A 12,524-nucleotide genomic window follows, 5' to 3' on the forward strand; every position below is an offset into this window, starting at 1 on the left:
GTTCTTATATCTGTGTCTCATGTGAATGCTCTTCCAAGCTGTTTAGATTGAGGTCACAAGAGCTATTTAAGTTACTGTACCAACGGTTTTGAGGCATTTCATTAGACAGTAATCATGCAATTGACTGGACTTTATCACCTGCCCGTGGTCATCAACGACATAAGCTCCTCTGAGGCTATCACAATCATGACTAACTCAGAGAACCTTTACTGCATGACAGAGTAAAGCCTTACAAAGTGCTCAGATGCAGAGACTCAGATGTGCCTTGTAATATCTCAAATGCATACATTTTGGTATGGGTCGCTACGATTCTTGACCGTATTAGTTTTAGACTCTACCCACTGAGCTGCAACAGCACACAACACTGAACGGTCTAAATAAAGCAGGAAGTGTCTGCCACCCTCTATCAGTGAGCACAGCACAAACCTTAAAGTGAGTGTCTGGGCTTGCGATCACAATAACTGGAGCCTCCTAATGACTCTCCAGGCTGGCAACTGGTCCCCAAGGTGGCCACTGGAGCAGGCAGTGGCACAAGAGGAGAGATGATTGGAAAAGAACAGTGATGTAGGTCAGCACAAAGGAGGCATTTTTTTTAAGAACTGTCAGATCTATGTCTGGAGCTCATTGACCATTTCCCTGGCCAAGGCTAGTGGCTGAGAACGGGAGAGCTGATTAAAGAGAGAACCCGTCGAAGAAATGTGAGGGGGGAGAGATTGAACACAACCAGTGGTGAAAATTCAAAAAAAAAATCACTATTGTCTTTATTACTAAAAGCGTATATGACTTTTCTACGACTTTGTTCGTAGCCTTCTTTATGCAGCAACAGAGTGGCAGACCAAGAAAGAGAGCCTTTGACAGATTTCAAACCAGTTCGTTGTGGGGAACTCCCAGTGGATATGAATTAATCAGTGAACAAGGCCGGAGAAGTGTGCTCAAAAACCACAAACCTAGACAAGTATTGTAGATGACTCCATTAGTTGTATTAAGGTTGCGTGTCGTGACGGAGAGGCAGCTGAGTGATTTGTCCCCCATCGGTGGGAGGTGCAAGTGTGCTGACACTGAACCCCCAGGCGTCATCCATCATAGGCAGAAACCCTATATTGTGTTGCACAGTCTCCTGGGGCAGTGTGTGATCAGTCAGCCCCCTACATGTATATGTTTATGGATACACGCTACCCGAGGCCAGGCCCTGCTCTTAGGCCCAATTTATACTTTTGTCGTACGGCTGCGTTTGCTCTGTGGAAAAACTACCGGCTCATCAATCCACGCTTCACTGTACTCCCTCAACCCCCCCACCACCCCTTTCCTGATGCTCACCTTGTGCTTTCCACTCCTCCTCCTCCTGTCTCTTACCTGTCGTATGCATCGTCTACATTGATCCATCACCCATCTCTCTGAGCCTCTCCTCCGTGTTTTATTGAAACTATCTATTAAGGCTTTTCTCCTTTACTTTCCTCTCTCCCTTGTGTCAGTCCCCCCCAACCCCCACCCCCCACCCTATGCTCTCCACCATCCCGCTATCTCTTTATTCATCTAATCCTGTGTCCCCTGGGGGGGCTTGTGTGAAGGGGGGGGGGGGTGACTGTTGACTGTGGTTGAGATGGGATGATGTCAGCGCAGCACGCCGCTGTTAAAGTAAATGACTGTCAGTTCAGCGAGGCACATGGACACATTAGCATCATCGCTGAGTGTCAGGGATAGGGAATGAGATTTCTCCCTGGACACACGTGCACATTATGCAGCTCGTACAAACAAGCATGTGCCTACATATACCATACCAAGCCCCCAGAACCGCGGAAGGACAGTGAAGCTGCCGTCGTCGCCTGTTGGTCGAATCTGGGATTGCAAGACTTCCGCATTTAAAACGCTACTGCGCGTGCTTCTACCGTTTGAAACGCGACGGGCGTTCTTCCAACGTCGTGCAGTAGAGGGGGGCGGGGGGCCGGGGGGGAAGAGAGCACTCTGTGGTGGAAAATAATGCTCGGCGCTGGCATTGCCTAGGGGGGGGGGTCATTTACAATTCTGTGCCTATCGGTACCTAACTCGGGCGGGGCTGAATATAGCTCAAGCGAACATCGCAGCATTCAGCACGGCAACTTGCGCGCTTTAGCATACTCGGTGGTGCTTCTCGTGGCTCAAGTTCGCTTGAGACTGCGCCCTATCCGTCGCGGTCGAAAAAAAGTAATCTGCGGTTGTTGAAAAAAGTAGTGTTGTGAGTGGGAGTCTAGTGATTAACGAGGCAAGCCACTGAGGCTGGTGCTGAGAATTGGTATTCGGGCTGGATTAGAATGCGACAGCGGCCACCGTTCCCAACTCTTCTAATGGAGAGTGAAAGAAGCCCCGCCTAGTAGGGCCCCGTGGCTACTGCGCGACGTTGGAAGAACGCTGCACGTGTTTGAAACGCATTTGAGCACCAAAATTTGGTGCTCAAACGTGGAAGAAGAGTAAGAGTGTACTTCCGCGTGCTTCATGCGCTGGGTGAGCAACTTCATCAAAATGAATAGGTGGGGGCGGGGCCGTCCGTTCTCTAGATATATTATAACTCTATGGCCTATACGCAAGTGCCTAGCCCCTTATAATATACTACTGTATATATGAATGCTCACCTTCCCTCATCAACACAACTCATATTGTCGTGACTGCTAATTTACATAGAGACACGTGCTTTCTCTCTGTCCCTTTCTGTCTCTCTCTGTCTTTCTTTCTGTCTGTCTCTTTCTTTCTTTCTCTCTCTCTCTCTCTTGGCAATGTCTTTGCCAAATGGAAAGGAAAATATGATAGGTGGTATTCACTTTTTGGTGGTATTTAACTCATATCCTAAGTCAGGCCTGTTCAATCACATCAGCACAGGGTCCAGAAAGGAACCGAATTGACCAGAGGGGATATGTTTTCTACTCTCGTTTAAACGTCTATGCATTTAATCACTTATTTTATACTTAGTCCTATGTTGGTGTCGCACAATGAAATCAGCCGATCTACAAGCTCACAAAGTATTGCGAAGTAGCGTGGTGTGAGCTTGTAGATCTGCAAGTGCCCACTGCACTGGTTCTATCCGACTCAGGGGGCCTTCTATATTTCTTTTTACAATTTTAACATTTCTTTTGATCGTTATGTTTTCACCTATAATGACATGCCAAAAATAGTGGTTGAAATTGGTTAAAATAAATCACCTTTGTTTTTTATTCCTAGAACAACTTTCATTTTGAATTAAAGATAGCCTACTGTAGCTCACACACTTGGTGCTAAAGTGTTAGATTGTGCCAAACCAAATGAAAACCCTATTTAGGTGAGCAAACTTCTAATCTGTTCATCACATGATGATCAAAGATTATAGTTGCTTTTGTCACTTGATTTTGATTGACTTGAACTTTAATTTTATACAGCATAATTAAGTTGGTTCCTTCTTTTTCTTTTATGTAAAGCGACTTTGGGTACTTAGAAAAGGGCTTATTGTAATGGGTGTAATTGACGCTTTCCCATCACTAACTAGGATACATGGCAGAGCAATTAATCTCTCCTCCTGTCTATAGACTAAAAGATCTCTGTTTGTCTGTGTTGCTCACATTGACAATTGGCTGTAAGTACTTACTCCCACTGGATGGTTGCATTCACAGGACAAGACAAATAGGGGGGCATGCACCACTTTAACTGACAGTGCTATTATTGGAGCACAATCGTGGAGAACTAAATGGATAACAGTTGCTAGCACTCTACAATTAAGCTTCTATAGTTTTCCCTGTTGAATGATCCATTGACTAATGAACAAGAAATACATTAGGCAGTGCCTGGCCTGTTAGTGACATTTGGTTTTTCAGCACCTTTAGTCAAAGGTTTATCTGTGGTCTGTGCTGATGTCATAACTAGGCTTACCTTGCTACTCTTTTTCACGTTATGCATCAGGCAGGATGATTGTATCGTGTATAGTATAGCCTAGGTCTGTATAGTTTTATATTTATTGACGGTGTGTCTTGTTCTGCACCAATGGATGATTGTACAGTATATGGTGTATACATACTTTATTCATATTCGTTTTAGGGTGTCTTTATTGTGATGTTATTCTTTTGTACCTATTGTACATCTTTGCCTACATCTGGCGCCTGAATTTCCCCCGCGGGATCAATAAAGCTATCTATCTGAAGTTCATTTTTAGGTTATTATCATTAAAACATAATATAATTTAGTTCACATTAACGCCACATCTATTGTAACACTAGACCTCTATAACATTCATTCGGAGGATGTTTATTTTATTATCTGATTCGATTCTGACCTAGTTAGCTCAGTAGTTCTCCTTAACATTACTGATATTCACCAAAGAGATCTAGTTTCTACTTTTATCAGGAAAATCATCTCCATGGATTCAGCGAGATAGGCTACAGCTTGACAGAACTAGAGTATGGAACAATGGAAGTCATACTTTGCTGCCTGTCTCTCCAGAACTATGCTGTAATAACACCCTGCCATCAACCTGGTTTCTGAATATACATTTGTTTACAGTAATGTATTTTTTACTAGAATCACAGCTATAATGTGACAATGTTCTGGCAATTGAACAGTCCTATCCTTCGCATTTGATATTGTTTTTGCTCTTCGCTGTCTTCAAACTAGTTATGCATGGCAAAAGAAACTCTGATCCGAAAACAAGTCATTGTAGATTTGTAAGTGCCATCTCCAGATAAACAGTGTTAAGAAAGCTATTTCTCACACATGGAAGTTATACATCTACATAAAATAAATAACTTTCTCAGAGGTAAATGAACACAGAGGATTTTACTGTGCGGACAGCAAAAACAGGAGCACACTCAAGCAGCCTGTTACAGACTGCATTTTATCGACCTGAACTGCTTGTGTATGTAGGTCTCTGTATGGAGACATTGACCTATTCTGCTTTTTGTCCTTGTTCCTGGATCCCTGTTGATCTGTTTGTATACTTACCCATGCGCCTGTCAATGAATACCTATACTTAGCTCATGACAGAAGGAGACGGAACTGTTTTGTTTACCTATCTGAGTGTTTTCAATCAATGCTAAGACCGTAGAGATCCCCAGCTCCTCCATGTGGTCCTTGAGTAAGACAATGAATCCCTACAGTAACTGCTCCTGATGAGCACGTCGGTGCCTTGCATGGTTGCCTCTGCTGTCAGGCATCTGCCGTCAGCGTGTCAATGTGCGTGTGACTGGGTGTATGGAAAACGCTCTGGATGAAGGCACTATAGGAATGCAGTGAACAAAAGGAGAAGGTCAGCACACCGTCTTGATGCTCCCAACACAATTTAATAAATAGAGCGGTCAATAAATAACAACTTTCGGCCGATGTGGCCTTCGTCAGGTATTAACCACTATAGGAATGCAGACCATTTGCCATTCTTTACAGTGGTTTACTCTGTAACCCTGTGACATAGAATGTGAAAGAATGTATTTGTGTTTTCCACAGTGATGTAAACAGCTGTTGTGGTCGATTGTGGTAGTCCTTGTCATAAAGTCAGAGGTCTGAGTTCAGTTTTAAACAGTGTGGATTAATTCTCTGGGGTTGTTGTGCTAAATCAGGGGTCAGCAACCCGCGGCTCTGGATCCACATGTGGCTCTTTAGCCCCTCCCTAGTGGCTCCCTGTACCTTCACAAAAAATATATGGAAATTAACTATATTAATTTTCTTCACAGCTTAATTTTAATTTAATGTTGCTGTAGTACGCCAAACATGAAACATACATTCTTACGTTTTCCAATATTTGTAAAAATGTGTAGAATAAATAAAAAGTTTCAACATCTCGGTCAACTAAAATTTGCGTCATAGCCTGCGACACATTTATTGGCGAGGAGCCAGACAGGTGGCTTGTGTAAACAAACCGGTGTGATTCCAAATTCCAAGTAGTAACTGAGGAAAATAGAGAATTGAATAGTTCATAGACAGAGTTGTTTGCTTTCACAGCCAATGCTGCTGGATTACCTGTATGTTTGATCTGCTGCGAGAAGTTAATGAATGCTCATTAACATGCATTTGTATTTAGTAATTTTGATAGGCTAATATACACTTAATAGCCCGTGTTGCCTTCATTATAAGACTCATATATGTTTGCGGCTCCAGACAGATTTTGTATTTATGTTTTGGTCCAAAATGGCTCTTTTGACATTAAAGGTTGCTGACCCCTGTGCTAAATGGTAAATGGTAAATGGTGCATTTACATAGCACTTTTATCCAAAGTGCTTTACATAGATTGTGCATTACATTCACCCATTCACACAAACATTCATACACCGATGGCGGAGGGAACCATGCAAGGCACCAACCGGCTCATTGGGAGCAATTAGGGGTACAGTGTCTTGCTCAAGGACACTTGGACACTAACTCTTTTGCTGGACCTCGTACATGCGTGCCTGCCTGCGCGCGTGCATGCATGCATGCCTACGCGTGTGCGCCTGCGTGTGTAGTGTGTGCAGTGTTTGTATTAGAAATAGTCTTTCGATGTCCTGAGGAGTGAGACCCTGTCCCGTCTCATACCTGGACTGCTGGTAGACGTGTGAGGAATAGTGAGGAAAGGGGCAGTGCAGAATTCATACTGATGTTGAGTTCTGTCTTTGCTTGTTGTTTCGTGTGTGACAGCATGGCTTGAGGTTGTCATGCACTTATCTTCTACAGAGTTTGGCATTTATAGTGAATCAGCCTTCTCTAGCGTGAGCTCACATGCCCAGGAGGACATTTTTGCATGTTGGGCGGGGGTGGGGGGGGGGGGGTGTACTGTACAGTAGGTATGGTGGAAATTAACGAGCCCTGATGGGAGCGGTTCAAATCTCCAGGGCCCTTTGCCCTGTGGTCGTTCACCAATTTTAGTATGTCTAACTCCATGGTACTAAAGCCTAATAACTAACAGTGGTGGAAAAAGTTGCTGAAAAAGTATTTAAAAAACATACCAGTTATTTTCTGCAAGCGACACTAATCGCTCAACTTGGTTTTTACTACCCATCTTTTCTTCAAGACTCCAGTTACCATGGTTACTGCTACCCCTAGTAAAATACGTGATCATGACAGTGAGTACAACCTTCAGCAGAAGTGCACATTTCAGTAGCCATGGTTACTACAACCCCTAAAGGATAAATGATGTAACTCTTGTGTTTTAGGTAGTCACCATGGCAATAAAGGGACCCGTGGTTAGTACAAATTTCTCACCAAATTGTCATACTTTTAAAGTTTACCTCTAAAGTTGTCTTTATTGTGTAGTGCTGCATTGTGACTGGTCCAGCAATTCTGTACCATTGCGGGTCAAAGTCGTCGTGTGTACATGCGTGTGGATGTGGATGAGTAAAGGGTGGTGGATGGATGTTGAACACCACATGTATGTATGCACATCTTTATGTACAGTAAATTCAAATCTGTGTGTGTTAATATGCCTTATTTTGCATATTTGTGCAGCTATGCTGGAGTGAGTGTGTCATCAAATTTGAGTGATGGCAAATGGTGTGAGGAGACGATGAGTGTTGTGCATATTTTGGGGGTTGGAAGGGAGCTGTTGTTTCTCTCTCCAACCTGACGCAAACCTCTCTGGCCTGGAATAAGGTTACAGGATATTATAGGTCATAGGTCATGCTGAGATATTGAGCGGTGTGTCTGTGAGTGTGAGTGTGTGTGTGTGTGTGTGTGTGTGTGTGTGTGTGTGTGTGTGTGTGTGTGTGTGTGTGTGTGTGTGTGTGTGTGTGTGTGTGTGTGTGTGTGTGTGTGTGTGTGTGCGTGTGTGTGTGTGATTTGCATAGACAACCCCACCTGCACTTGTCACTCGTCCTTCCGTCCTGTTGTGTCATGCCACTTATGTCGGCTGCTGTTTTGCAGTCATCTGCCTACGTGTGTGTGTGTGTGTGTGTGTGTGTGTGTGTGTGTGTGTGTGTGTGTGTGTGTGTGTGTGTGTGTGTGTGTGTGTGTGTGTGTGTGTGTGTGTGTGTGTGTGTGTGTGTGTGTGCTGCCTACACACTCAGTGCCCCAACATATCTATTTATGCCTCCCATGGTAACTTCATGTCACTGAGCTGAGCTGAAGGACCACTAACAAGTGGACACCTTCCTGTAGTGCACTAGACCACTGTTTCCCAAACAATGGGTCAGGAAACATTTTTGTAGCCTGGAATCCAGACGGAGACGCTCGTTCAGCGTTTGTTTTGTTTTTTGTTTGTTTTCATTTTGCTTGTCCGTCTGGCAGTCATCCTATTTGAAAGGGGCTGTCTAGAACACCCAGGCACCGAGGATTCTGATTGGTCTGTGGGCAGGGCGGGACAGAGCCTTCCCTTTCTATGGTGATTCGTTGAGCACTATCCAACCAGAAATTATGTGCCTACGTAACAGGTGACATTTTGAAATAAGTCTCAAATCGGATCACTGCCAGACGGACAGGCGAAGTGAAAAAACAACAACCGCTAAACAAGCGCCTCTGTCTGGATTCCAGGTTATCATTTTTGGGTTACGGACCCGTTTTTATTGGTCATTTCTTTTTTTGCTTTTTTGTTTCGTTTTTTAACTATTTTCAAAACAGAAACAAAAAACTAAAAAATGTATTTAAGACATTTAAGAAATAACAAAAGTAGAAGATCTACAAGCTCGCAACACGTTGCGTTGTGACACACTGTGAGCTTGTAGATTGGCTATTTTGACTATTAAATAGCTTAAGTGATTAATTCATAATGTATTTTTGTACCTGAGAAACACCAAATGTATCTTTTGAATCTTGAGCTGAAAAGTTTGGGAACCTCTGCAATAGACCATCCAATTTCTTCTCAGACCATCCAATCCTTCAGGAATTAACCAGTTAAACCCTACTGCATATACTTTGTGACAACAAAGTATATACAGTAGTAATATAAGTGGTACTTTCTTCACTGTAAATACAGAATATATTTGCTGAATATTTGCCTATTTTTGCAGAATGTTCGCCTATTATGACATCCCCAGAACAGGGATGCTATAGGGTTAAGGACAAACATGTGAACATATCACTTAAATATATTGAATTAAAACAAATATACAAATATATATATGATTGATTAATAATCAAAATAAATACAATTTGTATTTGTTGTTTATTTTAACGATCAATCCAGATGTTTGATGAAGATGTTGATTTTTCTTGTTTCAACTTGAGTTCTTCTAAAAACTACAGATGAGATAATTTATACATACCCAGTTCATACTTCATATTATATACATACACTCTGGGTTAATAATTTATTCATCTTCAGGATATAGCTCACTCACCAGAATCTAAGGGGTTGTGTTATGTTTGGCCTGTATTTCTTATTTATAAATCGTCTCACTGGCTGTTCAGTTCAGGATATTGATGGATCACTGCATTCAGCTGCCTGCTTGACCGATAGACCAACTGGCTGCCTTCATTAGCATTCATTATATGTCATACTGCATTCCCTCTGTCCAACACCCTGTTTTTCTAGCATTATCTATTTTCCTGTGTCCCTGCCTGCAATGTCTGAAAGTCTGTCTGTCTGATCTGAAAGAGATAGGACTGATAAGATGATCGATTTCTCCATTAACTGCTCATTCAACTTTGTCCACTTGTTGTCTTCCATTTAGCTAATGCCATATAGCTTCTATGTTGCTATTTTGCTTCCATAAAGCTTTTGTGTGTCTCTGACATTATGTGGTGAAATAAGTTATTCGCACAGACAGATGTGACAATTAGGGATAATCCTTGGTATGCTGCAGCATGCAGTGAGCAGTCAGTGTCTGCACAAGAAATGAGCATGCATAATATATTGCACACACACAGTAGAGAGGACTCCAGTTTTTATGTAAACTGTGCCAGGCATTGCATGTGCTACTGGGTTCAGCTGGTATATTGCCAAGCGATCACTATAGCGCAGTACTAGAGCATGTTGCTCTATTGTAAATAATGGAGGAACTGCCAGGCTGTGTTAATGCGAGGTTCTAGATTGTTCAAGATTTATGGAGTCTCTCGTGCATTAGGAGCTGATGTAGTAGACGTCCATGACAGCCCAACCAGACCTAGAAGGAAGCATTTATAGACTCCTAAGAGAGTGACACAGTTGACAAGTATATCTACTGTGCAAAGCAAGAGGCATGGATGCAGTTGAACCTGTACAAGAAGGGAAATGGATCTACTGGATCCCGCACAACTGGTTTGCTTTCAGAATATAAAGCTAAGAATGGTTTATTATAACAACAAAATTAACTGCATGTTTGCAAGGACACATTAATCAGCAGCCCTGCATGGTCATAGCATTTCCTTGTCAGGAGAAATTATTGGAGCAGCTTTTAAAATCAGATGTGGCAATCACAGTGACTAACCCACATGCTAACATCGTCAAATGAACAGTGAAAAGATGAATTCCACTCAACAAATAGTGTCATTCATATCTGCAGCAGCCTATAACTTTTCTTTTCTTTTCTTTTCCTTTCTTTTCTTTTCTTTTCTTTTCTTTTCTTTTCTTTTCTTTTCTTTTCTTTTCTTTTCTTTTCTTTTTTGAAAGATTGCCTTCATGAGAAAAGATAAAACTCTTTCAGGAGCCTCAAGTGTAAAAAGAAAGCACTGATCATCTTATACTGTTAACCCTCACCCTTGGGCCTGAATTTCTATTCAGATGTGAAAATAAATGTTACCATAGCAACCAATTTGCCGTCGACTATTTTTTTCTTATAAACTAGTCAATACAAAATTCCACAGATTCCATGGTACACCGTTCATATTTTACACTCACTTTTGTGTTTTGCAGTTGATGTACAGTATAATTGCAATTTATAGCAGAACACACAGTGATTTTGACTTGTTGTTCAAATAAACTTCTGATATTGTTGTCAGAAGATATACAACAATATGTATATATTGTTGGACCGGCTCTTGATCTGTGCTGCACTGTTCTACCGTGACCGACAGATCACCAGAAGCAAAGGTCTGAGTGTGGAATCATAATGACCATTGCTCTCCATATTACCTCACTCACCTACTTCCTTTCCCCCCTCCCTTTTCCCTCTCCAGATTCCCTCTATTTTTCTGTTTTTTGTGTTTATTGTTCATGTAGTCTGTTGTCATGCTCTCCCCTTTCGTCTGTTTCTGTTTCCGCTCTGTTGTTTGTGTCTGTCAATGCCTCAATCTCACATTAATTTCAGTCAGTAACCTCCCACTGTTCATTCTATTAATCCTCAAAGTCTTAACAAAGACAGATCCTCTCCTTCACACTGTCACTCTCTGTGCGCAGAAACGTTATCTATCTCTACTCCTCAGCTCATCTTTCCTGCCCTGTCCTAATCTTACTTCTTCAACCGTTGTTTTTACAGATCACCTGCACTCTGTCACTCTCTGTGTGTCTCTCACCTCTCTCACCTCTCTGCACTCTATTTCTTTCAGTCTCCCTTCTCTCATAGACTGAAGTGGTGATCACTGTCCTTCTCTGAGCCTTAGCCATAGTGCCTTAGTGAGCATAGTGTCAGCTGTTTGCATGTCCCCTGTTCGCCAAGCCTGGGAACAAGTTATGTTCACTGTATGTTCTAGGAGTAACGTTAAAGATTCCCTTTACCTTCCGCTATTGTCTGTGTTTTTTATGTAACACATTTGACCTCTTTCTTTCTCTCTGATTATTTTAATGATTTAAATATTACTAATTATTAAAGTTGATCACAGCTGTTGACCAAAGTTTTGTGCGGGAGCCAGCCTAAATGTATGTGTGAAAGGAATAGTGGTAATTGTTACACATGTGCAGTGTGTGTGTGTGTGTGTGTGTGTGTGTGTGTGTGTGTGTGTGTGTGTGTGTGTGTGTGTGTGTGTGTGTGTGTGTGTGTGTGTGTGTGTGTGTGTGTGTGTGTGTGTGTCTGAGTACGTGTGTGTCTGCGTACGTGCATGCATGCATGCGTGCCATGACCTAGACCTGGGTTTCCCAATGGAGGGGAGTAAAAGGGGCTTAAATGTAGCAGAGTCTGAAGATCATAAGCCTAATATGTCCCTTGGCCAAGGGGGATTCTCCTTTAGGAGTAAATGTTTTATTTCCCATGCAGGAGAACCAGGTTTTAATCCAGGTGGTTACGTGTGTGTGTGTGTGTGTGTGTGTGTGTGTGTGTGTGTGTGTGTGTGTGCGTGTGCGTGTGCGTGTGTGCGTGCGTGCGTGTGTGTGTGTGTGTGTGCACGCGTGCATGTGTCTGTGTCTGTGTGCGGTCACACTTTCAATAGCAGGACTCTAGGTAACAAGCCAGGCAACAGCCCTAAGGGTCAGACTCCTGAAGAGACAGGACGCCGCCACGGACCGAGCCATGATGCCAACTCCTCTGTGTCTGATCTGGCCAACTCTGTCACCAGTGACCAGCTCATGGTACATGAACACCATGCCATACTCCTACTTACTCCCACATAACACCACTGACACACCAACATGAACGCACCATACTCCTTCTGGAACACCACTGACACACCAACATGAACGCACCATACTCCTTCTGGAACACCACTGACATTTCGTTGGGATAACACCATTAACATAGCTCATTAGTAAGCATAGCATACCAGATCTGTTTTCCACATTG

The 12,524-nt window shown here is 42.7% G+C and overlaps 1 protein-coding gene across 1 annotated transcript in view; it reads left to right on the forward strand.

Moving 5' to 3' along the window:
- The window catches only part of syt7b (synaptotagmin VIIb), a 100,282-nt gene that overhangs the window by 81,496 nt on the left and 6,262 nt on the right, over nt 1-12,524 (forward strand). Inside the window, exon 7 of the mRNA XM_084057882.1 lies at nt 12,178-12,313. Within this exon, the coding sequence (XP_083914008.1) occupies nt 12,178-12,313 (136 nt within the window). The remainder of the gene's footprint in view (nt 1-12,177; nt 12,314-12,524) is intronic.

The sequence above is a fragment of the Gymnoscopelus microlampas genome (genome assembly GCF_963454915.1).
Source record: "Gymnoscopelus microlampas genome assembly, chromosome: 1".
NCBI lineage: Eukaryota > Metazoa > Chordata > Actinopteri > Myctophiformes > Myctophidae > Gymnoscopelus > Gymnoscopelus microlampas.